The sequence below is a fragment of the Pangasianodon hypophthalmus genome, chromosome 21 (assembly GCF_027358585.1).
Source record: "Pangasianodon hypophthalmus isolate fPanHyp1 chromosome 21, fPanHyp1.pri, whole genome shotgun sequence".
NCBI lineage: Eukaryota > Metazoa > Chordata > Actinopteri > Siluriformes > Pangasiidae > Pangasianodon > Pangasianodon hypophthalmus.
The window spans coordinates 16072083-16099978 of NC_069730.1; the positions used below are offsets into that span (position 1 = coordinate 16072083).

A 27896-nucleotide genomic window follows, 5' to 3' on the forward strand; every position below is an offset into this window, starting at 1 on the left:
CCTTTGTTCAATTCATCATATGTTAGCTCACTGAGGTTCACCCAAAGGTATAAATAAAGGTATATATACATATAAACTGCTAGAAAGACATGTGCATAGGTCTAGATTGGATTCACTGGAAATATAATATTGTGATAGTGTATACAACAAAAGTTAAGTCTCCATAGAGAAAGCTTCAACATTTCAATGATCATACTTTTTTGTTAAATGAAAGCACATTTTAATAGTTTATGTATAATATAATACACACAATAATGCATAATAATAGTGTGGCAGTGTATGCTGCTGGAGATGCATGGAGCTGTTTTGCATGACACATAAACACATAATTTGGCGAAAGCGTATACATGAAGGACTCCTGTCACGTATTATATCACTTAATTGCTTGTTTGTTTGTTTGTTTGTTTGAGGCAGACAGATAGCTATACAGAGCTGACCTCTGTACACTGAGCTGGAGAGAGCTGAACGGCGTGACGTCATCAGGGGAAACGGAAGATTCCCCCCTCTCTTCCTAAAACTAAGATGGCGCCGCTGACCAGGAAGTGAGATAAACAACCGTGCCGAAAGAAATATGGATTAAATTCAGAATTTGACACGGTCCAAAACAGTTTTGAGGGACTGTCGGTCGTCGAGGTGGGGTGAAACCGCGGGGAAATGAGGTTTAATTGTATCCGGTAAGTGTACTCTTACGTCCGCCAGAGGAAAAAAAAATGTCGCCAATAGACGCTCGAGCGCATATCGTTAGCCTAGTTAGCAAGCAGGCTAACGAGTTCGCTAGTGGCAGCCAGCTAGCTGGTCAAACAATAGGGGTTTGGCCTTGTTAATAAATTCGGAATAAAACGGGATAACTGGCATAACGTGTGAAACAAAGCTGGTTTGTACGCTATCATTTAGGAATTTTTAAATAAAAAAACAGGGGTGTTAAACCGGGAGTTATATAGCTCGTAAAGTTAACTGAGGGAACATTTCGTTAAGGATTGCACAGGATAAGTTAGCTCTTTGCGCTGACTAGCAGTGATGAGCGAAAAGGCAAACTAATAGTAGTTTTCGTAAAATATGTTCCTCGTATAGCCTCATGGCTGTTTCGTTTGAGATGCTTTAACTTTGCAGTGAAGCCAAGCAAACTTGTAGGTATGGTCGTCGAATATATTTATTTCAATTAAAGGTTTAGCCTTTTCTCTCCTCCATACACTTAGCCTTTTAAACCCTGTCAGTTAATTAGTTATAAACTGCTGGCCTGAAGTTGTGGATTTCTTGGGGAACATCAAACTCTGTCACATTTCTCAAGGATTAGGAAGCCCAGAAGTCTACAACAAAATTACAAACCAAAAAACACAGTGGCAAATAAAAAAAAAAACAATGAAAAAAATCCACATTTTTCATTTACTTAATTTACTTTGACACATCATGCTATCACCATTTGCCCTCACATCAGTGTAAGCAATTTTATAACCTAAAAATGGTCTTGTAAACTGTTTCCACTTGTGACCTATCTCTCTTTTTGTCTCTCCTTAGAGATGGCTGGAATATGATGAAACGCATTGCTCCATTGGGCGCGCTGTTCGGCTCAGTCCCTGTGGCGCTACGTAGAACCTGATGCCCATTCTCGCAACATCTGTCGTCATGGACGCGGAGGACTTCCTGCACCCAGAGGACCCTCAGCTGGAGAGCCCCAAATACAGTGTGCCCAGTCCTCAACTCCCCAATGCCATCGAGGTACCGGCGAACCATATTCTCTGTTTACATCTTCACCAGACAACATCTCATTTCACTTCTGACCAAAACCATGCTCAGATGTATCATTATGCTTATGATATCAAGCACAAACCGGGGAAAAATTTATCTAAAGCTTTTCAGGACAAAGATCTTCATTATACAGTAGTGCAAGATCACATTAAACACACTCTATTCTTAACATTATTTAGCTTTTAGGATGTTGAACCTTTTATGGTTTGGTTATTTGCTGTTTCCAGTGCTGTAGGTTTGTATCAAATAATAAAGTGCTAGCAGCCTGGTCTAGTCCATACCTGCTAAAAGGAACCTTTTCCGCTGCATTTGTAGCATTGCACTTTGTGCAATTTGTGAATTACCTTGTACAAAGAAAGGAAATTGCTGAATGACCCAACAACTGTTCTTAGACTTCTGTACTTCCTACACTTTGAGTGGGTTTTTGGTTGTTGGGGTTTCTGTACATTTTGTCACGCAAGGGAAAAATGTCAAGGTTTTTTGTCTATGATAATCCACCATGAGAGGTTATGTTTGAAAACTATTCACTGGTATATTCATTTAAATGAATGTGAAGCCTACAACATGTCCAGGGGCTTGTATGTTGGACGCTCCACATGAACAGATTTTAAAACGTAAAAATGTAATTATTGATACGAAGAAGTCTACTGTAAGGGGAAGTTTATTTAATATTTATGGATGGAGTCTCCAATGTCAGCACTTTGTAAAAGTCACAGGTAAAACTGTAACTTTCAGCTGTAACTACGAGAGAAAGCTGTAGCTAAGTTTTTCGTCAAAGGAAAGTCCTTACAACAGAGAACTGTTTATAGCTCCTTTGACATAATTGACAACAGGAACTAACTTCGCGGACGTTTCAAATTACAAATGCTATTGAAATTGTTGGCGAATTGCTGTGGAATAAGAGGAATAACACACTGCTGGGTCACACCAACTCATTGATGATTGTCCTATAACAGCATACCTTGTTGTGTTTTATTCTTTACTTAATGTGTAGCATCAGGAACATGAATGAGTTAGAGAATTAGGGATAGCAGTTTTGTTCCTTTTCTGGCTGTTGGTATTGTTGTGCTCATGAGCAAGGCAATTAACCTGAAGTTTCTCATGAGAGGTGCAATATGAAAGCCCACCATTCCTGCTACATTATGGTGGTCATTGTGTGTAGGAAACTTAGTTTTGGACTTGTTACAAAAGAAATGTGGCTGATAAGTCTGTTATGACTGTCTTCCTTTTCTCTGGCTCTCGCTATTGCTCAGTTCCTCTCTGTCTTTTCCCAGTTAAACTTTGTAACTCCATTCAGCTTGAACCGCTACAGAACCCGCTGCAGTTTCTCTGAATGTGCTATCAACATGCTACTCCAATAAAAACACTTAGAGCACTACTGTGCTCGTCATGGTAACCTTAAGAGCCACTTCCCTCACTTGGTGCAGTTTGTGCGTGGTTATTTGGTACATCAGATGCCTATCTCACACATTTAAACTGTAAACGTACATCAGTCTGGAACTCAGTAGGTGTTTTTGACACATTGTTCAGTCAGGGGTAAGTTTGTAGTTTTCTGAAATGGTACGGCTTTCCAACATTTGCACCACATGAGGTGTAATCATTGTTGTTTTTCTCAATTCCCTTACTGTGTCCTGTGAAAAATGTGATGTTTGTTTCCTTTTCGCCTCCAGAGTCAGCTGTTTTCCTCTAACCCGTGGCAATTTTCCCAGCCGCCTCAGTACAACCAGTACAGCTATCCTATGCAACAATCTGGGAGGTGAGTGACAGAATATTTTCTTTCTAACTGCCTCTCTCACTCTCAGATCCAGAAACAGATGTAAGATGATAAATTTATTCCAGCCAGGCCAGAGAAAGAAAATGGAGACGCCAGAAGATAAAAGAATAGAAGTTTGGTTATGACTAAGATGCCATAAACACATTTTTTTTTTTTTGTTCTAGTTGCTTTTGAAATTCATATATTTCTTAGAATTTTAGTTTCAGATATGTTCTTCATAATGAGTTCTTGTGGTCTAACAATGCAGTTCGTGGAGTTTAGCCTTGGCTACCGAGCATGCTCAGACATGCATATAATTGCACACCTCTGTCTGATACGGATCTTTTGTTCAGGAGTGCAGTAGATAACTGCTCTTTTTCTTTTGAGACATTTTTGGGACTTATCTCCTTTTTGCATGGGCTCATAAGAATTAAAATACGTCATTGTTTACTCAGCTACACAGTTTCTTCCTTGTGCAGTTAACAGACATGTCTTTTTTAAAACTCTTGTCACCGCAGCAAAGCAATTGTCTGACTTTCTTTGATGGCATATTCATCACATTTGAGAGGCCCATTACATTTAAATTTGGCTTGTTATGGTGTGTGATGATTACATGTTGTCTTATAATAACATCTGGAGACAATAATCAGGTTAAATTGATTAATAGGACACGTAAAGTAGCAAAGCATAAATAAGCTCAGAGGATAGTTTCTTTGTTTTGATGTAATGTGTTAAATTTGTTGCTCTTTCAGGCAGTTCCAGGTCAACCCCTCATCTGTGGATGAGTTCAGCTCATTCCCTGACGTGGATTTCTCTGACCTCACATCAGGCAGGAATGACCTTGCACCAGTAAGTTCCAGTCTGATCTCAGTCAGTCATTGCCTTTTGTTTGATCGCTTGAGAGCGGTGTGATTGCTCGCGAGTGGCTGCTTTTACATTGATCGTTTAACAGTAGATACTTTCAGTTTGATCACCTGAGAGTGGCTGTCTCCCGTCTAATCACTCAAGAGCGGCTGCTTTTACTTTGATCTCGAAAAGTGGACAATTTCAGCTTGATGTTTCGAGAGTCCAAACGCACGAGCTACCATCTTAAGGACAATCCGGTTGCTTTAGAGTGACTGTTTTTAGTAAGACTGCTTAAGTCCTGTGCAATCGCTTGAGGGTGGGTAAATTGTAAGCGCAAATGACATGACTTCCACTTTCATTTTCTTTTTGAGTTGATGTATTCTCGTTCTGAGTGTTATGCATAGTAAAAATGACTGATTTCTATACCTTGGATTTGCCATGCAATACCTTTCTACTACTGAAATAATCTCAGAAGAGGAAAACAAGTGGGCAAAAGATTCCAACCACAATGTGTTCATTAGAAAAATTTTTATTTAAATAAATCCTATATATGTTAATATATTAATGTACTATACAAAATTTTAAGGCTAAGACAGTCAGTGCTTTTGTAATCCTCTTTCAACTTCACATTCAATGTTCATATGTAAAGCCAGTGTGTAGACTGTTTTGTAAAAATGAACTAAAAGAGTCAGAAGAGGAAAAAAATATTTTATAACACAATGTTCCTGAGGTGTGTTGAGGCGCTCTGACAATCCTGTAATAGTAATTTACAGTCTATGTCTTTTATAATTATCTATCTATCATCTATCTGTCTATCATCTATCTGTCTATGTATCTAATATATCTGTCTAGTACCTTTTCATTATTAATGGCTTTCCTTGGCAACGATTAGCTGTAATCACTTAGTAAAGTAAGCTGTTTTTCCATTGAAAGAGCTTTTCAGAAAGTCACAAGGCATGATTATTTGTTAGCAGCAGTGGTTGATCATTGCAGAGCATCACAGAGGATAATAGTGATGATTAAACCCCCATGTTATAAAGGTATTGTGACAGTTAAATGTTTAGTTAAGCATGTCAGCAGACTAAATCAGCTATGAGTCATCGAATAAGAGCTGTCATGACTCTGTACCATTCTGCCAAACCATCATTTTTTCTGTAAGCCCTACATGGATAATTTGGGTGTGTAAAACATTAAAACCACTTTAAAGTGCACCAATATATTAAGTAAAGCGTCAAACAAATAAAGGCGTACTTAAGGTGCAATTAACATTTCATGAAAAAATCTAGAGATTAACAGCAATACAGATAAAATTCAGCATTGCCAACTGCATAGATTTATTTTTTTTTTTTAAGTAAATCATAACTAGTGTCTCTATCAAAACTGTTTTTTTATTTCCAAAGTTTCTTTTATAAGAGCTCCCAGTTCACCAGATGTTCTCACAGTATCTATTAAAGTTGTGGCTGCTTCCTAGTAAAATTAGGGTCTGATTTCCAGTAATCTTGATCACACTCCAACAACGGCATCATTTCCTGAAATTAGACCACACCACCCCTTTCTTTCTGTCTCTCTCACACGCACACATACGCACACATACACACACACACAGATATTTATCTGTGCCCTGTGGTGTAATTGTGAAACTCTTACCTGTAGTACTGGTTATGAGACATGGGTGAAATGCACTGGATATCAGGTGGTTTATGTGATTATAGACGTTTAAAGGATCATGGTCAAGGCCCTGCGGTTAGTGGAAGTTACCAGATTTCTTGATTATATGGTGGGGTTTTTTTTGTACCTACTATGTTTGTTAGTTTTTGTGTTATTTCTGCTTTTGAGTTAATTTCCCATTAGAGCTCTGTGTCATGCCAGGGCTGTACTTTTAGAACAGAACTGAGGTTGGACATCCACTGTCGAAGGTACTGCTGCTTACTTGATGCATATGGCTAACTGAACTGATTTTTAACAAGGGAGCTAACAGTGCCAAAAACGTTTTTTTTTTTATTTTTTATTTTTTTATAAATAAAGCTTTGTTTCAGTTCTCACTTGTTAGTAAGAGTCAGGTGGTTAATTATGGTATGAAGTAGGGTTGTCAGTGTCGTAGTTTCTCAGTGTATGATGGAAGGTTACCTCACTATTAACTTTTTCCAGATTACAAATTAAAATGCATTTCTGTCTATTACCATCTACCTGTTCAGTTTTCTTTACCCGAACAAATTCCTTACTCTATTGGTTCTCATCTCAATATGCAATTTCCCCACTGCGGGACAAATAAAGGAATATCTTACTCATCTCATCTGAAATACCGTTGGTTGTGTAATCCGCTACGGTTGTGAACATGTTACATTGCTACTACATTACATGGTGTTGCTGGCTAGAGCGAAACCAAGCAGCTATCTGTTTTGCACAAGTACTGCAGTAGTTAGATTTTTTTATTTTTTATTTTTTTTGCGTCTCAAAAGGTGGCTCACCTTTCCTCACAGATTTTCTTTCTTTCGGCTTATGACAGCAATGTAATAAACACTGACATTGTAAGAAATTTTATAGACAGACAATTCTAAAAAGTATCTATCTAAGAAAGAACAACAATGAGGGTATGTGAGCTTTTTGTTTCCTTTAGGTTCTTGCTACACGTACAAGGTTAAGCAAAGAGGTTTTTTTTTGTTTTCATAAAATAAGATTTCATAAAATATTTTTCCTTGAATTTTTTTACCATCATCCGTGTATGTTTTAAAATGCATTCCAGTGCAATTAACACTGATATTTTTAGACTTTTAAACAACAACAAAAAAAATTCGAACTGTAACACCCCTAGTAGGAAGAGTTTTTGTATTCTGGTTTTACTGGCTTTAATTATTTTGTCCAGTTCACATTTAGATGACAAATGCATTAATAAAGCTATGTCAGGACTTTCTGTTCTTAGGTCATCATTTAAAATGCTGGTTTGTTTTTACAGAGAACAGTGCTGGGAGTTTTGTTTAGGAAGAAGGGACTTTTTTTTTTGTCGGCTTTGCCATTTCACTGGACAATTCAATTCCCTTCCCTTGTATAGTGCTTTTAATAGACATTGCCACAAAACACGTTTAAAGAAATCTAGGTGTAGCTTTAGTTCATTAATGAGCAAACCATAGGTGACAGTGGCGAGGAAACTCTCCCTGAGATGACATCAGTAAGAAACCTTGACAGACTCAAAAGAGAATGAATCGCTTTTCTGGGTCACGCCTGATATTGGGATTATAAACCATACAGGGTAGAAGAGAAAAGTTAAAATGTGTTTACAGGATGTTCAGTCTGAGCAGATTGTGAAGAAGAGTCCTAAGATCAGCACAGGATGTTTGCAGCAGCAGTTCTTGTAAATAAATCTACACGATCCAAGTGAGATTATCCACTGAAGCCAGGGTGAGACTTGTCTTCCACATCATCTGTGTTATGTTTTGTGAAAGCTCCAGATAACCTGTATGAAATTCTTTTGTACACTTGTTTAGTGGATCGACATAGAGTTATCTGAGTATTAGTCATCTCTAAACCCAACCCTTAGGATTCTTTTGTGGAAACTTTTTTGTTGTGTGTGTTTTGTTAAGTGTGGACCCTTTCTGTGTAATCAACACTTTACACTTTCCTGGCATCCCTAAATGCCTATTATATTTCTGTCATTCATCTCTGCCAAATTGTCCATCATTCTTTTGCAACTGAGCAGGGTGCGTAACCGGAAGTTTGACTTTTTATTTTGCAGTACAGTTACATCATATGCATAAATGTAGAGAATTTTTACCTTGCATTAGAATATGAGTATTCATGAGTCAGTAACACCTGTAAATTGTAGTGATCAGGGCTTTACATTTACTGGAGAGCTGCTGGATTATAAGACAGGCTGTAGAGAAAAGAGAGCTGACATCACACCAAGAGAATTCCTTATCTTCACCGTACAGACGCATCTCCAGTACAGTTTAGTCTCAGGGATTGCAACACCCACATGCTTATAGAGCAGGGTCCTGTACGTTTTCCACCGTCTTATAGATTTTACAGCAGAAGTTACCATTTTGAGAGCATTACTGTGTTATTTATTTATTTATTTATTTATTTATTTATTTATTTATTGCCTCTGTGGGTGATTATGCAAAGGGTGTACTTTGACAGCCTACATGTAGAGGTGAATTATTGTTATTATTTTTTTTTTAAAACTGAATCATGTCAATGTGCTCATCTCTTTCATTTTAAACACACATTTGTTTGAATAAATTTTTTTAAACATTGTGGTTTGGGAGAAGATTGCTGGTTATACAATTCCTACTAATTAGGTCCAGTTCCAGCTAATGTGGCTCCCTCGAGGTTAATGGGGTGATATGGAATGTGAAAGGGAATACTAGATTCCCAGAAGGTTTACAGTAAATGTTTTGAATTACATCCAAGACATCTATATGTTGTTTTGAATGAACCAATCGGTAAATAGAGGAATATGAATGATGTTCCGTAAATGATTTGCTATACCTAATTAGGCTTTTTACGATTTAATTTTATGATGCCTATTAATGCAATTTCTTTTACATCTTTTTCATTTGTACTGGGGAATCGATCGCTCATGTAGAATATCCTGTGCTTTGAGTTCAGTGATTTAAGTTGAAGAATACACGACCCTCTCATTTCTTTCAGTCCAGCTTTTCCCTTCTCGTCTATTGTGTGTCTCGATTTGTTCTCTAACTTCGCTGTTTATCTTGACTGCATTGTACTCAGACATGTCTTTCCTTTTCTCTTTCCTTCCTTCTTGTTACCTATTCTGTTTTCTTACAGGATCTGTCATGTATCGATGACCTGTCCAACCCGTCTCTGTTCTCCTCTACCCCTGACTCTCTGTCTGAATATGACCCTGCTAGCTTTGGCATCGATACCATGTCCCACATACCCAGCGAGGGCTCCGCCTCAACACCAGCATTCTGGGACACACCTGGAAACAGCCAGAGACAGGTGGGCATTCACACACACCTGCTATGTCATCTACATTTTAGGACACATCTGGGAAAAGTGCTTTGTCTGCTATCCATTCCGTTGTCCTACACACACGCACACACACAACCCAACAGGCATTAGTTAGGATTTAAATAAACAAAAACCAGCTGCACTTGATGTCAGACAGCAATATGAAGATTGATGACAGGTTTTGTAATTATAACTTAATTTCTGTAATTGTACTCCAACCAGAGTTTGCAACCATAAAAATGTGGTTCTAGCCAATCACTAGCCAAGTACTATTATGACACATGAAGGTACACAGTTTATAAGCAAAAAGAATCAAATGATCTGCTCAGAACATGCAATCTCTGACTTTGTCTGAAATTAATACACACAAATGTATTCATTTCAATCTATGATCCATTACATCTGAAATTAAAGTCAGGCCTCTTGCAAAACCTCAAAAGCTAATAGAGTATAAAAAAAGTCAATAGAGTATAAGAGATTGGACATAATTGAATATCCATACTTCCAACTCAAGTGCCAACTCATCATGTTGTGTCTTTGTCATCATTAAGTTTGTGTGTGCTTGTGTTTTCCATGTTATCCATTTCCCATCAGTTGACCAGGTTTCCAGAAGAAATCAATGCCATCTTTAACAACCAACCATTAGCAGGATATAAGGTAGCTTAGAGATCATAATTTCATTTAATTATGTCTTTGATTAGGAGGGATTTCAATGTCAGATTACAAGAGATCAATATCTGTCTTTTCTTACTACGATGTTACTTGTCTTCTCTCTCTCTCTATTTCACTCTTCCTCCTGCACTTTATCTAGCTCCCTGAAATTGGTCAGACTCCACCAGAGGAGGAAGAGGAGGCAGATGAGGAAGAGACGGAAGAACTCGGTCACATAGACACCTACGCTGAATACAAGCCATCCAAATGTATGAACACACTTTAATCTTGTAAAGCTTGATGTATGCTCAGACTCACTGTTGTGTACTCAGAGTTTTATTCTCAGTGTTGTGCTACAGCTATAACGAATGAGAGCACTCACTACTAAGTCACAGCAAATATGCGTAATAGCAAAGCTATTTGTTTGGTTATTATATGCATATTTCTCCTAAAACATACAACTGTTCTATTCCTGTACTGTCATTTATGTCTTCCTCTATATGTGTGCAGCTACTATAGGAATTTCTCATCCAGACATTGTGGTAGAGACCAGCACTCTCTCCAGTGTCCCTCCCCCAGACATCACCTACACGCTCTCCATCCCAGACAACACTATCCGGACCGGTTTGCTCTCTGCCCTGCAGCTCGAAGCCATCATCTATGCCTGCCAGGTACACTGATCAGCCACACTCAGATTAGTTTGCAACAAGACGTAGTGAACTATAGAAGCTTAGTTTACACAGATGGGTTAGTCTCAAATATCCTTGTAATGTGATTAAAAAAAAAAAAAAAAAGAATTCAGTGGGGTGCCTGTTTGTAGCAATTTGCTTTGTTTCACCCAGACAGACACTCGCCTACTTGCATATTTACCTTACTCGCTTTTTACAGTTTATATTGATTACATATTATCCTACACATCTACTGGATGACTAGCCTGCTTACATACTAATCTTCTAGTATTTGATCCTAGTAGGCTATTTGTCTAGTATTCTGTCTTGTTGGGTTCATTACTTTCTTGTTCACTAGACTCAGTGCCTACTTGCATACTAGTAATCTATCACACTAACTTTCCTGTCTACCTAAATATTAGGTATGTCCTTTCTGCCCAAGTTTAATATTTGAATACCCGAATTGTATTGTTTAGCCGTAACAATTAGACGTAGGTGTGAGAAAAACCAGCATGGAGAACAGTGCTGGCACAAAAAAAGGCACTTTTTTTTTTTTTTTTTAAAGCTCTGTATAACGAGGGAAATCGAGAGAAATTCTGCTCACACATTTACATTTTATGGCATTTGGCAGATGCCCTTATCCAGGGCGACTTACAATTATCTAATTTATACAATTGAGCAGTTGAGGGTTAAGGGCCTTGCTCAAGGGCCCAGCAGTGGCAGCGTGGTGGTGCTGGGATTTGAACTCTCAACCTTCCGATCAGAAGATAAAATGACAAGCAGGCAGTTTGTGCAGACCAAAGAAAATGGACATACTTCTATTCACTCGCAGTTCACCATGCGTTTCACATGACATTTAACCATAAATTAAAAAAGAAATTCAGCAAAATTGTATCTAAATTGTACCAAATTCATACAGTGTAAGGCCATTTTTTCTCATCTTGCTTAATTTTTTTCCAGAATTTTTTTATTTTTATTTTTTTTACCTGCCTAGATGCATGTTAGCCTGCTTAAATTTTAATGTGCCAGTTGCTGTTTGCTTACTACATTCTTCATTGATCCTATAATGGGATTCGCTAACTTAAGTCAAATCTTTTTGTACTGTTTAACACTGCTCGTAGACTATGAAACACTGTTTGGGTGCCAAAAAGTTTCCAAAAATAAATTCATAGGTCGATTTGCAATGTAGCTGCATTGTGCTGTGTTATTTTAGCTGTTCTTTGGGTGTGTTTTTGTCTTTTTGCACTTGCACTTTATTCTCAGTTTATCAGATGAAAATTCCTTTTTTTTTAGTCAGCTTGTGTTCCAGAAAGCATTGGGACTTTCCTGTGCATTAATTACTGTTTTGTTTTTTGGCCTATCAGCAACACGAGGTTATCCTGCAGAATGACCAGAGGGCAGGTTTTCTGATTGGAGACGGAGCCGGTGTGGGGAAGGGTCGCACTGTAGCTGGCATCATACTGGAGAACTATTTAAAAGGAAGAAAGCGAGCCCTGTGGTAATGCTTTCATTTTCAGTGATCTAAGATCCCATTCCAAAGAGGATAATACACCTCCCCTAGCCATTTTCACTAGAAAGCCTTTATATTTTAATTCTCCACACTTGTTAGAAAATGTAAATTAATTGGGGGAGAAAACTGACTGCAGTGCTATTAAATTTAAAATCAGCTCTGTTCCTAAATTTATGAACACCTAACATTATATTGTAAGAGAGTCATGTTTGACTATAAATAATTTTCAAAATGTTTGTGTCTGGTGATGTTAAATTGTTTTTCTTTGTTTTTCTTTCAGGTTCAGTGTTTCTAATGATCTCAAGTACGACGCAGAAAGAGACCTCAAGGACATAGACGCCCCGAATATTCCTGTGTTTGCTTTAAACAAGGTACAGTGCCATTCTAATTAAATAAGATATTTGCCTACCTAGTTCTCTTTTGCTGTTCAGAACAAGTGCTATAGTGTATTATGACCTACTTTTATAAATAAAGAATTGTATTACGGATGCCCCAGTGCCCGGTGAATGTCTCTGATGTTACTTTCTTGTCTTGTCAGATTAAGTATGGAGACACAGCTACCTCAGAGGGCGTCCTGTTTGCCACATACTCGGCGCTGATTGGGGAGAGTCAGGCAGGGGGACAGCACCGCACCCGACTCAAACAGATATTGGACTGGTGTAAACCTGGCTTTGACGGAGTCGTATCCTTTCCTTTAGTTCTTCTGGGTAGTAAGCCTAGATTTCAAGTTAGAGAATCTGTGTTAGCAAAACAGCAGTGTCAGATTAAAAAAAATAATAATAATAAATTAATTTATTATTCAACATAGAAAAAGAAGGGAAAATGAAACAGTCAGTACAAAATTTATTTTAACTTCTGTCCAGCTGTTGTTGCTGTTAGTAACAATTAATGAAACACTCCTAGTGATTCATAAAGTATGGGCTGTTAGTGCTGGATGAGTGTTGTTTGCTATTACAACAGTAATGGTTAATGCAGGGTTCAGTGTGGAATCAAACTCGGGCCAAATTTTTTTCTTTGACATCTGAATCCTCTCAGATTGTGTTTGATGAATGTCATAAAGCCAAAAATGCGACATCCACGAAGATGGGCAAAGCTGTCCTGGACCTGCAGAACAAGCTGCCCCGGGCCAGGGTGGTGTATGCTAGTGCCACAGGTTTGTAGACTAATCCTTTCTATGGTTACACACACCCAACATGGTGATCCATGTTAAGTTTTAATGCTAATCATAGCATAATTTGAAACATTGTGACACTGTCATCCAAAACATCCAAAACATCCCTAATAATACTAAGCGGTATTTCCATTTCCCCCCCAATTTTCTCCCCAATTTGGTCACCTGCCAATTCCCACCCACCAGCCAGCTCTCCCCATCATACTGCAAATATTAATCGGGGAAGGCGAAGGATAAACCACATACATCCTTCAAGACACGTAAAGCCAGACAACATCACTTCGAAGTTCTGCTCATGCTGCATCACGGGGCAGCGTATCACATCCCAAAGAAGTTGCTATCTACCTGCTATCACAGACGTCCGCGATTGGCTAGTGTCGCTGTGAGTGGCAGGGGAGAGAGTAATCCATCCCTCCCACCCAGAGAGCATGGCTAATTTTGCTTCCGGCCTGGTGGCTATGGCATCATTGGGATTTGAAATCGCTATCTCCCAATGATGGGACAAGTGTTTTTCTGTTGTGCCGCTCATTTCAAAGCAGATAATTAATCAACAAAAAGAACTTATGGATTTTTTGCTTATGGATTGTATCTAGGAATTCTCACATACCGAGTCCACAGACAAAACGTGAATATTTGGTTTTTTCCACACATTAGCCAGGGGAAATCCCTTAGTTTTATGTGTCAGACATAAGTCTAATACTATGTGCTTTTAATCTGATTAATAAGCCAGATTCTAGATTCAAGACTTGACATCCTGTCCTGTCTCCTCTTGCCTCTGTTACAGGAAAATAGTACTTTATTGTATCATTAATACAAGCACAGAAACTTCAAATTTCAAAAAACACTTATTTAGCTAATTTTATGTTGTGCCCAAACACAGAATCTAGACTTTACAATCCTGCATGGCCGTTTCTTTAATCTCTATACTGCGTTTGTTCTCTTTTGTTCTGTAGGTGCCTCTGAGCCAAAGAACATGATCTATATGAGCCGGTTGGGGATTTGGGGAGAGGGGACACCCTTCAGGACATTTGAGGACTTCCTACATGCCATTGAGAAGAGGTTAGTCCCACTAACAGAGTGCTGTTTGAAAATCACGCTACCTGAAACGGGAAGATATTAATTAAGTAGTTACTGGGAGGACACTCCTTGCCAAAAATTAAATTACGTATGTATGTCATGACAAATGAGGAGCCACCGTTCTAATTTCTGCATCAGCCAACAGCTATGCCTGCTTGCTCTTCACAGGGGTGTCGGCGCCATGGAGATAGTTGCCATGGATATGAAAGTCAGTGGCATGTACATAGCCCGGCAGCTCAGCTTTTCTGGGGTGTCATTTCGGATCGAGGAAATCGCACTGGATGAAGAATTTAAGCTGGTCTACAACAAGGCAGCCCGACTGGTGAGAGGCTGTAGGCTATCACAGAGAGAACATGACTGTGCTGCTGAAAGAACAAGCTCACACACAGTGACTAGTTTATTAGGTGCACCTATCTCGTACAATCACTCCTTGGCCTGTTTCAGACACACCTAATATATAGATGCAATTTGTAGATATACAACTACAGACTGTAGCCCATTTGTTGTCATGCATGATTTGCCAGGCACCTTCTGTTTCATTCATCAGCGTAAACCATGATACCACTGCTGGCCAGATATTTGGATGATTTTCTCAGCCCAGCTGACATAGTGGAATGATGGTGTGTGGTACTGTTACGAGTGCATCACACATAGTAGAGAACAAGTTGCATGTATTCGAGAACTATATTTATTTACAAAAGCCTAAACCCAGGCAAAATTGGTAAATTGCTATATTTGGAAAGACAGTGGGAGGAGAAATTCTGTTATAGCATGCAGCATACTGGAGTGTTGAATTGTCTCCCAGTTAGCTATCTGATAGTACTGAGTGTTAAATAAAACCTCAGTGTTAGCTAGATGAATTAACTAACTAGCTCCAGTGTACCTATGCTGTACTTATGCAAGGCATTGTATAAATATTCTGTGATACTATTTCAGAACGAATTTCTCACTAACTGAATTACAAATGAATTACACTCCAATTGCTATAATCTATGTATGTCCAATTGTATGTAATCTATGAAGTAGCTAATCCTTACCTAAACATCTGTAATTTTTTTTTTTAAAGCAAATCATTCCAAGATCAGTTTTTATAAAATGCTGTGTATATTACTTTGTTTGAAATTGAGAAGCTCCTACTTACATGTTTGTTAAAAAAAAAATACATTTCCTTTATAAAAAAAAAATGTGTTGACAATGAAATGTCAGTTCTGGGTCAATGTTTAACGTAATTTCTGCTTTTCTCCAGTGGGCTGAAGCGCTGGAAGTGTTCACCAGGGCAGCAGATATGCTGGGACTGGTCTCTCGTAAGTCCCTCTGGGGCCAGTTTTGGTCCTCCCACCAGCGTTTCTTTAAATACCTCTGCATCGCCGCCAAAGTGCGCCGCTTGGTGGAGCTCGCTAAGGCTGAGATGAATCAGGGCAAGGTGAGACACGGTAACAGCATATGATAAGCCAGAATGTTTTTGAAATAGTGGGCAGAGTGATTTTAGAGGTAAAGTGTGTGTTTACTTGAGTTGTGAATGGATGAGTTGATATGATTGCCTTGCTGAGGTACAGTGGAGGGATGATGTAGTGATTGAATTTGTTAGTTCCCTTCAGCTGAGAGTTCAGTTCAGTTTTCAGTTGGTTGATTTGATAACTCTGTCCTCTGTGTGTGTGTTTGTGTGTGTGTGTAGAGCATTGTGATTGGGTTGCAGTCGACCGGTGAGGCCCGTACTCGTGAGGTTCTGGATGAGAATGATGGACACCTAGACCGATTCGTCTCTGCAGCTGAGTGAGTGTCTGGGGAACTCCTCATGACCCTGGCTCTGTCCTTGACTGTCCACTTGCTTTTGATTGAGGGGTTTGATAACTTTGTGTATTACTCACAACCCAGGCTAGCGACTTCAAGAACAGGAGGTTTAACTCTGAGGTCTGACAGGAGGTGGGAACAGTTAAAATGATCAGCACAGTTATTCTCAGTACTGTAATTACAATTCATCAAATTCAGGAAACATACTTTTAGTGCATTCTTTCACATGTGTAAACATTAAGGGCTCTTTCAAATGATAAGTCTAAACACAGTTAGACAATAATAAGTAGCACACAAATAAAGAACTGTTTCCACCACAGTATGCAACCAGACAGGTAACATGTACAAATAGTGAGCATGTGCTTAAGGTTTTCTGCAAGGAAACATTTATTTAACATGTTCGGAAGGACTCTCCAGTGTCAGCACTTTGTAACAGTCAGAGGTAAAGTTTTCAGACACAGGAAAGTCTTCAGGGTGGAGGGCTTTGTGGTTTCTTAGTAACATGAAAAACTGCTTTTTTCCATCTTATTAACTTCGAGAGAGAGAAAGAGAGAGGCTGGTGACGGAAAACCTGTTTATAGCCATTATAACGGAAGTGATATTTTATGGACCTTCTACAGCATTAAATGTAACTGCTAACGGACAAAAAAGTACAACTTTGTGTCATTGTTGTGATAACAGTGGAATAAAACACTTTAGGACCTGCTGTTGGAAAATCAACTTTGGAATGGTAATGCATTGTTTTCCTATAACAGCACACTCTGTCGTTTTAAGTAATGATTATGATTAGAAAATGATTCATCTTGTGGTTGAGGTAGGGCTCTTGTAGTCATGCCCTGGTATCTGTTTCAGTCATTTTAAAGCCATAGTCAATCTAAAATTTAGTAAAATGAGAAACAATGAAAGAGACAGTGTTGTATGTGCTGACATAAATTAATAGCCATATTGGCTTTGGGTAGTTCAACTGTATGCTTCAGAAGCTCCTGTCCCACTGTTTTATTGTCACTGTGACTCAGGGACAGAAGTTGGGATAATCAAAAGAGAAATGTCAGCTGAACAAATAAACTGTTTTTGCTCAAGGAGTAACTGGTGTGGAAATCGGAGGTTGTTTAAGATTTGCCCTGAAGTGTTCTCAGTAGCACTTTTCAACATGAACGCATTGTACAGAGCAGCTTAACTGGTCGTTACCATGTCTTAGCAGAACAGCTGCAAAAGAAGAATTACTATTTGATAAGCATGGCGCACTCCATATAATCAAAATGAGTGGGTGTCACCCTGCTATTTCACTACTTTGTTCTGCTACATGATGGATAGCAGGACCCAATCTACCTGAAGCTGGTAGCATGAGCACCAACTGGTGAGACTGTCGAAATATGAACCAAACTGTCTGCTGCTATGGGAAAGATGGACGTCACTTAGAACTTTGAACATTAGGTTACATAAATGGTGTCAGGCACACTTTCATGCCTGTAAGCTATTTTGTTTATGCAGTGAAGTGAACACGAAGAATGAGGAGAGCTGGTAGACTTAAGATAATATTTAATTTTCTGTAAGATTTTAGACTCTCTTGATATTTAGTGTCACATTATTATGAACATGAATGTGCCATGCAAAAAAAATCCACCATTAAAATGGTTAAATATATTTATGGGTATAATATAATGGCTGAAATGTCTTGTGTTAATTTTGCCTTTGTTATAGTGTGTTGAAATTACATGCTAAGTCACTGTGCAAAAAATAACAACCCATTAACATCACCATGTATTGATCCGCTGGCTAACTGACAATATAATATGGATATTATGAGGACGTCACAGTACATGCCTCTGAGAGTATTGCTCATATTGACATTTTTTTTTTTTCTACACTCTTTTTGTATACCTAAATTTAATTATTGTGATATAATCTTTTTGCCACATCACCCATTATAGTTTGAATATTCTGCAGATTATTCAGTAGATCATGCAGTTAGACTCGTGCGATAATACTTTACCACAGCCTCAATGTATAGTGGGCTTATTTGGTTGTAAGTGGAGAGATTGCGTATACAGGTACAAACTGCAGTATGGAAGGTTATTGTAAACGAATAATGCTGAGAATGTTTGGGTTGTGTATCTCCAGGGGTGTGTTCCAGTCCCTGGTTCAGAAGCACTTTCCATTAGAGAAACCGAAGAGAGAAAAGACTGCTGGAAATAAACGAAAACGTGAGTAACTCTGTCTCATGACCACATACTCATTTATTTTCCTAGTTGAGTGTTCAGCCTCAGGCTGTTTATTGGATCTAGACATGTATGAAAAGGTTATAAGGAATATATCTATTTGGGATCTTGTAGGAAAACCAAGAGGTCGGCCACCCAAATGTCAAAAACCCTGTGTAGAGGTTGGTGAAGTTATTAAGATCAGCGATGGCTCAGATTCAGACTCTGAGGACATGGATAGTGATTCAAACTCGTCCCCTGAGTCACTGCAAGACAACGATGACGTCATCTTTGTTAACCACATCAATGGACCTACTGGTAGGTTGGGGCTCAGTAGTTACTGAGAAATGATATTTTAGCCTTGTATAGAAAAAAAACATTGTTCAAGCTTTCTCAGTAAGTGTTATGCCAAAGTTTCACTGTGAGACTTTTTGTTGTTGCATTTCAAACATAAAGAACCGCTAGCCATTCTGGGCATGACCTACTCAGGTTTGGCTTAACAATTACTTAAGGGGGTTTAAAGCATGCAGTGTGTAAAATGACTACATTTATAGGCATGTAAATCTTACTGGTGCGGAAATGTGTGCAATAAAGCACCCTGTGTTTCAGAGTGTCTACATTACAGCTCTGGTGTACTTATTAAATCTGAGGTTAAATTTAAGTCTAGACTGTTAAATCACACGGGAGAGATTCAGCTCTTCCTGTTTCTCTTAGCTGAAACTGTTCTGAGAGTGTGTGTGTTTGGAGTAATATTTTTTGTCTTCTGCTCTCAGCAAAACTGGAGGAGTTGAAGCAGGGGCTGCTGGCTAAGATAGCAGAGCTGGGAAAGGAGCTTCCTCTTAACACACTGGATGAGCTGATTGATCAGTTCGGAGGGCCAGAGAAAGTGTCTGAGGTGAGGGTTTACATGACTGCAAAACAAGCTAATAATTTTCTGAAGTCTGTGTGCCTGAATGCCTACTTACATTATATTTGTGTGTAGATGACAGGTCGTAAGGGCCGAGTTGTGCGGAGGCCAGATGGCAGGGTGCAGTATGAATCACGTGCTGAACAAGGATTCACCATCGACCATGTGAACATCAAAGAGAAGTTACGATTTATGGATGGCGAAAAGGTAAAGATTCAGCTCACGCCAATGCCTCTTAGTGCCTTGCAGCCACTTCCTGTAGGTTCACATATAAAATGTGGGCTGGTGGGTGACAAAAAAAAAAAAACAGCAAGTGTGAAAGCAGCCTTATTTTCTCTCTCTCTGTTTCATGCAAAGCTGGTGGCGATCATCTCAGAGGCTGCAAGTTCAGGGATTTCTCTACAGGCAGATAAACGTGTGCAGAATAAAAGGAGAAGGGTGCACATGACGCTGGAGCTGCCGTGGAGTGCTGACCGTGCCATCCAGCAATTCGGTGTGTGTGGAGAAAATGCTATAATGAGAAAAGACTCCCATGGTGTTAAGACATTAGTTCTCGTTGAGTGTGCACAAGAGTGAATAAAATGGTGTATGCTGTTCAGTAATGTGCGAGTGTGTGCTCCAACAGGTCGCACTCATCGCTCTAACCAGGTAACAGCTCCAGAGTACATCTTCCTGATCTCAGAGTTAGCAGGAGAGAGACGCTTTGCTTCCATCGTGGCCAAGCGCCTGGAGAGTTTGGTAATTACACACCACAGTCATACCTTTTCCCTGTCATATATTCATGCACATGCAGTGTATCATATGTCTGCGAGAAGAGTTCATGGATCTGTCTTTCTTTTTAGGGGGCACTGACACATGGTGATAGACGAGCCACTGAGTCCAGAGATCTGAGCAAATACAATTTTGAAAATAAAGTAGGTGCACACACTCTAATGATAAAAATGCGTCTGAAATATTTAATAAACATTGAAAGTTTAAAAGAAAGTAGCGTTGCCTGTTTTACAGTGATCACTATGCATAATATAAAAATCCTTCATCTAGATATCATCTAGATACATTTTAGTTATGAATTTAGTATTGTAGTCAGCGTATTTGCAGTCAGTTAATTAAGTTAATTTACATCTTTGTTCTCCAAATGCTGTAACTTATATATATCTGCTATAATTTAGCTAAGCAACAATGGAACAGTTTGGTATTTAAGATTGTTATTAAGGTTGTCCTGAATATGCATAAATATTTTAATGTTTTTCTCTCTTTTTTTTCACGTAGTATGGAACAAAAGCTTTGGATAAGATCACTAAAGCCATCTTGGGATACATTGAAAACAAAGTTCCACCACCAAAAGGCTATCTAGGGGGTGATGAAAGATTCTTTGCAGGTTGTAATTCAAACTTTATAGTCTGCAGTGTTAGTCATTATAGGCTGTGCACATGTTTTCTCTGAATATTAGGTGGACTTGCAAGAACTGCTCATTATTAATTACTGCTCATTAACTATTTATTTTTACACTCTGTGTGTGTGTGTGTGTGTGTGTGTGTGTGTGTGTGTGTGTGTGTGTGTGTGTGTGTGTGTGTGAGACAGATATGAAGAAAGGGATGATTGATGTGGGCATTTTCTGTAAGGAGCCACGCTTTGGCCTCAACACAGAAAAAGGTAAATATTTACACCCCTGTATAAACATTTCTGATGACTTCCAGAGATACTCAGCTTAATCTGAGTGTACCGCATGTGTGTTGTGTGATTACATAATTCCAATATGTCCGTGTACTAAAAAAATGATTGGAAAACATGTTTACTTGAAATACACTAATCAGGGCAGTAGAAAAATTTTGTCAGTACATGTTTACTGAATTAATCTGTAATTAACTGTAATTAATCTACAGCCATTACACTAACTTTACAGCACTGGGGCAATGTGGTAAAAATTCGTTTCTGTTGTTTTATTGTATCTCTCCATGACTAAAATATTTTTGCATATTACATTAAGGCCTAGTCCACACTGACACAGATAAATTTGCACTTGCATCTTTTCTTATATGTTGTGTTTTTCCACATACTCATCTTTTCGAATCAGCTCTCTAAAGTGGGTAAATCTGAAAATTGTCATGTGATCTCCAGAATTCCAAAGATGGAATTTATTGTAGTGCTCCACTGTATCTCTCAGTGCATTCCAATGAGAGTCCTTCATCGCTTGCTCAAGTAGAATGTAAAATGCTCTCTGTGGACGAGGGCATTAAACATTAAAGATGCCAGTGTCTGGGATTAAACCTTAATGAAGGTCCACATTGGATTTCAGTTTGTCTTCACTGCATTTGTATTTGTTCAGGATGATGCTGTCAGAATTTATTTGAAGGGCTTGTCAGTCCAGCTTAATCATGAAAACTATTTTCCCTCCCTCCCATATCCTAGACTGCACCATCACTAAATTCCTGAATCGGATTCTAGGCCTGGAGGTGCACCAGCAGAACTTTCTCTTCCAGTACTTCACCAACAACTTTGAATACCTGATTGACAAGGACAAAAAGGAAGGCAAATATGACATGGGTATACTTGGTAAGCAGCTAGTCTGACACAGTGGCTATGTCAGTGTATATGTTAATTTAAATACGTTCATTCTGATTGCAGATTTCAAACAGCTTGTTTTTACGTCGAACTTAGTGTATGCCTCATAGTCTAAATCAAATGCATTCGCATCCAAGGAGTGACATTTAGTGACTTGAATCATCTGTGCAGTGCATTTTAATGTTTTCCTAACTTATTGTGGGTTGAATCACATGGATTAGTGTGGCATAACCATTGAACTGTGTGATAGGGAGAGCAAATGTCACTGGGGTTGGGTAACACTGATTTAGAGCTATAATTTATATCTGGTGTGCGTGTGTGGTTTTCTTGATCTCTGTGTGCTCTGTGTGTTATTAGATCTGGCTCCAGGTAATGATGAGATCCATGAAGAGAAACAGGAAGTATTCCTGACTCCTGGGAACCCCCAAGAAGGCCAGGTCACCCTCTATAAGGTACTCGCTTCCCAATTGCTTTTTTTTTTTTTTTTATTTCCTCTTTATTACATAAGGGTGGCACTGGGACTTCCTGTATTTAAAATGTTAGTCACTTAATGATGTCATTTCAAATTTTAAAACAACAGTGACATACTACAATATACACTGCTGCAATGTTGTGCAGTGTGTATGTCTACTTGCTCATAAGCAAAACTACACTTAAAAAAAAAAACAAAAAAAAAAAACTGGAAATGTTGCCACATATAATTAAAACGCAAATGTGCATTTTTTTTTCCGCATTAATTTTTCCATGTAGCATTTGAATTAGGTTTTAGTTTAGCGTGGAACATTTGAGCTGGCAGGATATGCATGAGTGCACATTTGTACAACATATTCAGAATGGATTCACACTGAAACACAAAAATAGCTCAACAATCTCTGGAATTGAAATGAGTTAATCTGAAACTAAAATATATGAACAAACATATCTGTAAAAAATTGAAACTACTAGAAGTTAGAAACCACACTAGAAGCTAAAACTAATTTAGATTTCACATCAAAGTTGAACTATTAAATAATTAACTAAACACTACCAATTAATTAATGTTTGGACACACTTGCTCATAGAAGGATTTTGTTGTAATAATTTTGTACTATATTATTATAATAATGGATGTTAACACTATGAAATAACATCTATGCAATTATGCAGTGACTAAAAAAATGGTTGAAATGTAAATAGTAAAAGTGTAAATTTATTTCTGAATTTTTATTCTATTTTTAATTATTTAAATTTCAACCATACGCCTTCATCAAGGTTTTTAAGACAATGAAAATCATGCATTGAATCTGGTGTGTGCGGACGTTTGGCTGGTGGTGTATAGAGATTGACATGCTTTTGTCATGCTGTTTTCAGATCAGTGTGGATCGGGGAATGCCATGGGTCGAGGCCTGCAGCAAAGCAAACACACTGACTGGGGAATATGAGGGCTTCTACCTTTCCCACAAGGTATTCAGAACTATTACAGTAATCATTAATAAGTAGTCATTGGTATTTTATACTGATTATGCTTTGTTTATAACTGTTGGTAGCTTGTTCAGTTGTTATGGTGGTCATTTTGTCTGTCTCCAGCTGCGAGGGAGCCAGCCGTGTGTGTTGCTGGCAGAGCAAGGCCGAGGTCATAACCTGATAGTCTATAAGCCTAACATCGGCAGGCAGGCCCACCCTGAGAACCTGGAGAATCTGCTGCAGCGGTACCGCAAGGTCAGGAGTGAGCCAGAGGCACACCATCATTCACTCCCTCATTCGGTCAATACTTTCCTCAAAGGCATCATAATGTTAAATACACCTAACGGTTGGATGGCTGGTTAAAACTGATACTCTGTCATCTTAGTATATTCTTCAGGTTATGAAGCTCTGTAAACCTGAAGTATGAAATACTTCACGAGCATTGTTAACGACACTGTAAACTTGGAATGCTCTGCGGATCAGAGTTGCATAGTGACACCTAGTGGATATTAAGAGATATGTCATCATTTCTGTTTTTGGTTTATTATACTGTAGGTGACACAAGACCAGGCCAAAGATTGCTGGGAGAATCAGTTCGTCTTCTCGTTCCAGAAGTGCAGCCATGCTAACTGGTGAGTAACAAAATGTTCTAAGGTTGTTTTTGTGGGTAAGCATCTCGGAAAGAAGGGAGATGGTAAGAGCATTGCTGTGTATGACTGGGTTAGAAGTGGAAGCTGGTGTTTGTATGTGTACCTATAGAATTATTATTATTTATTTATTTTTTTTTTTTAAACAGTGACATAATACTCGCTTCATTTTTTTCTTTAAAAACAGGTCAAAATAACAATAATAATAATAATAATAATTTTGATTAAATCTTTTTCTCTAAGTTTTTCTTTCTGTCGAAGAGAATGGTCATGGCTGCACATTGATGGTTGAAAATATCATTGATGGTTAGGAAAATCTGCTGGATTGGTGGAAAACACAAGAAAGGCACTTCCTTCTTATGGCAAAACATTCATGCAAATACCTGGTGTGCGTGCATTATTTAGTACAGCAGTTACTATTCTCTTGTTGTGCTTTTAAACCTGAAATGCTAGTTTTCCTGTTGAAGAGCACTAAGGCTAACAATAGTATGTTTTATCACAAGAAGGTCAGTTAAACATAATTATTTCCAACTGTGTAGCCAGGCACAGTGTTGTGACTTCCTTTCTTTCTTTCTTTCTTTCTTTCTTTTTTTTTTTTTTTTTTTTTTTAATTATTTAAAAAAAAAAAAAAAAAAAAAAAAATTTGCCATCAAGGTCTGACGTATTGAGTCATCATATGTATAAGGGGTGTGTGTGTGTGTGTGTGTGTGTGTGTGTTTTTATAGGAAAGGTAAGTGTAAGCAGGTGGAGCAGGGTCAGGAGTGCTGGCTGGGCATGCGTCTGCGACAGTACCACATGCTGTGTGGAGCTTTGCTGAGAGTGTGGAAGCGAGTCGCAGATGTTGTCTCTGATATCACCAATTCCAGCATCCTGCAGATTGTGCGCCTCAAAACCAAACAGAACAGCAAGCAAGTCGGTTAGTATTACAACTTGCACACACATAAGACAGACACTGCACAAACTATGCACGCTGCCACCTTAGAAGTGATGGTATATAATCATTCTGGATTTTGTGTTAATTAGTCAGTCAGTCATGATTGTTTTACTGTGCTTACGTTATGCAATGTTATGTTAAATCTCTTTCAGGTATAAAGATACCAGAGAACTGTGTGGAGCGTGTGCGCAGCGAGCTCTCTCAGATGGACTCAGATGTGAAGCGAGCTCGGCAGCAGAAGGAGCAGCGTGCGCAGGAGCAGCGTGCGCAGGAGCAGCGTGCGCAGGAGCAGCGTGCACAGGAACAGCGTGCACAGGAACAGCGCATCCGCCAGGAGTTTCTCAGGCTTGAGCAGCAGAAACTCTACAGCCGCAAGGCCTTCAGTCACGCTGCTATGCATCTACCAAGCCCCCCACCGTACCCAGGCTCACGGCCTGGCCGGGCTGCCCTGCCCACGAGCCAGGCTGTGGACGAAGTGCTGGACCTCACACTCAGCCCCTGCTCCTCCCCTGAGCCCAAACCGACTCATGCAAATGGAGCGCTGGGCCTGAATGGAGTAGTGGGTATGAACGGTGTCTTTGGCATGCGGAGAGGAGCAGGGGAAGGAGGGTTGAAGATCCCTGAGACATTTCACCTGGAAGACCTGATCTCTCAGGAGCGGCAGAGGGAGCATAACATAGCGCAAACCATCCACACACAGACGCAGCACACGGCGTTGAGCGTGCTGCAGCAAAACCCAGGACATTTGCTCACGCCCCAGCAGAACCCCGGTCAATTCAACGCGCAGCTGCTGAGACACAATGGGAGCAAACCAGACATTAACACGCTAACCAACTACAGCATACATGCGCAGCAGTTTCAACAGCATGTAAACTCCATATCACAGCCACCTCGCTTGCTTCAACCATCTCCTATACAGCAGGATGGTCATCAACACTCACTGATGCACACACACACGCACAGTTTGCACACACATTTACGGGAAAACCAAATGCCAGTCAGTGAACCTGCTCCGCTTTCATTAAAACTGGGTCAGCAGTCTCAGCAGGGGTCACTCAGCAGTCAGTCTGTCACAGAAAATTCTGCATCTCCACAGGACGACTTCAGCTTCAACCTTGACCTGCTCGGTCATCCTCCATACTCGTTAACCCATCAAGCCCCTCCCTCACCTTCATTTTCTTGTTCCTCCCCTGGGACGTCATCGCTCTTCTCTTCAGACCCCCAGTCTTCTTCACTCTCTGACTCCATCTCCCCTTCTTCTCTGTTTGCGCCTTCGTCCGAGCGACTGCCTCTTCCATTACCCAACGGCCACTCCAGCATGGATGCCCAGGATGCCCACGATGCCCACAAGGCCCTCGACCGAATGGCTCGCGGAGGTTCTGCAGACCGCCGCCACTCTGTCATTCAGTTCAATTCTCTAGACTGGGACACCACCTAGTGGCCACTAACGCCTGTGAGCTCATATCACCACTGTACATGCACATGGCAGTACTGTCAGTTTCCTTTACTGTGATCTCAGCATGTCTGGCTGAGGTATTTTGTAGTAGGTGTTGTTCTTTCTTCAGTTTGTCCCCGCCCCCACCCCAGATCATTCATCCACTGGCTGTAGTGTTTTTTTTTTGCTTTTATCAACAGTGTTTCTTCCTTCGCTGAAATTAAGGTCCATTAATTAGGGATGTTTGACATTGGTAGGTTTACGGCTTGTGGTTTAGGTGAGGTTGTCTAGCATGATGATAACATCGGAGTGGTTTTAATCAACATGCCTCACATGGTCATTTTCCCAGTTCAAAAAAGAAAAGCATTTTTAAAGCGGTACACTAGTTCAGATTTTTATGAAAGTCATGTCTGAATATGGTTTCATCATCTCAAATCTGTTGCACAGCATTAACTAACATATTTATCACTATAGCTCCTGTTGCTGCTTCTGAATGATGCAGATTTCATCAAGTTTTTCCATATATGACGATTCTTCTAGTTTTTTTTTTTTTGTTACCGACCAAATGCAAGTGTCATCACTGAAATGCTGATCAGTTTGGATTATTCACAACAACTGCAGACATCCTGTAAAACCTTCATCAGTGCACCTTTTAATACTTTTGAAACATCAACTACATGGTGTATATTTATTTATATGGTCCTTTGGGCTTTTGTCACACCTACTCCTGCTTCCTGTTGAAAATTGAATCAGACCTGGAAGAAAATGCCTTTAGCTCAGTCAGTGCCTTTGTATCATTAAGATGCAGTCAATGATATTGTGTGTGTATTTGTGTGTGCGTGCATGTGTGTATGTTCTACAAAAGCAAATTAAATGCATATTATTTATTATTGCGATCATCATCTTGCTCCCTCTACGAAGATGTCTGCTCTACTTCACCAGAGGGGCTCATTGACTTAGAAATTTGTAATACTGCTGTTTTACATATTGACCCCGTGAATTTTTTTTCCCATAATTCCATGGGCCTGAGTAGAGGGATGGAATGGCTGGAAATATCTAGGGTATGATAATAAAGCTAACAAACATCATCCCTAGGTTAATGAAGTACTCTATTTGCTTTACTGCTTGTTTTGTACTTTCTCAGGTATAGTGTAAACTTATTACTGTCCAGACCAATTATTATTTAACTAAAAAAACTAAAGGACCTTTGGGCGTTGGACACCAAATTATTATTTATTAGGCAACTCAGTTATCTTAAGAGCTTTTTTTTTTTTTTTTTTTCCTTTTCCTGAACCAATTACATTATTAAATACTTTCGACAGTTAAACTACTGGACCTCATGCTAACCTCAGTCTCCTTCCTGAGGGAGCAAAACATTTAGCAATAAAGATAAATTTGCCCCTTGAACAAGTTAAAAAAAGAAAAGAAAAAAAAAAGAGCCTGAAGCTTGATTAGGATTCTTGTTAGGCTCTCATTTCCTTTTAATATTTTTCAGATGTATCAGAAGACTATTATATTTAAAAAAAAGAAAAAAAAAGAAAAGATTACTAAGGATACGTTTCTTATGAGGTCAAGATATTCTTGTA

At 39.1% G+C, this 27896-nt stretch overlaps 1 protein-coding gene across 1 annotated transcript; it reads left to right on the top strand.

The window, feature by feature from the left end:
* Window positions 1-490: 490 nt before the first annotated feature.
* Window positions 491-27896, top strand: sbno2a (strawberry notch homolog 2a). Its single transcript, XM_026925305.3, has 32 exons — window positions 491-674; window positions 1516-1716; window positions 3417-3502; window positions 4252-4348; window positions 9131-9304; window positions 9911-9973; window positions 10128-10236; window positions 10478-10638; window positions 12000-12133; window positions 12426-12516; window positions 12684-12827; window positions 13181-13298; window positions 14270-14375; window positions 14562-14715; window positions 15640-15816; window positions 16069-16166; window positions 18306-18388; window positions 18518-18700; window positions 19156-19277; window positions 19365-19496; window positions 19647-19782; window positions 19915-20027; window positions 20132-20203; window positions 20559-20667; window positions 20871-20942; window positions 21699-21842; window positions 22209-22303; window positions 23202-23294; window positions 23418-23549; window positions 23850-23926; window positions 24667-24857; window positions 25028-27896. Exons 2-32 carry the CDS (start codon window positions 1597-1599, stop codon window positions 26311-26313), a joined length of 4872 nt encoding a protein of 1623 aa, XP_026781106.2. The 5' UTR covers window positions 491-674; window positions 1516-1596; the 3' UTR covers window positions 26314-27896.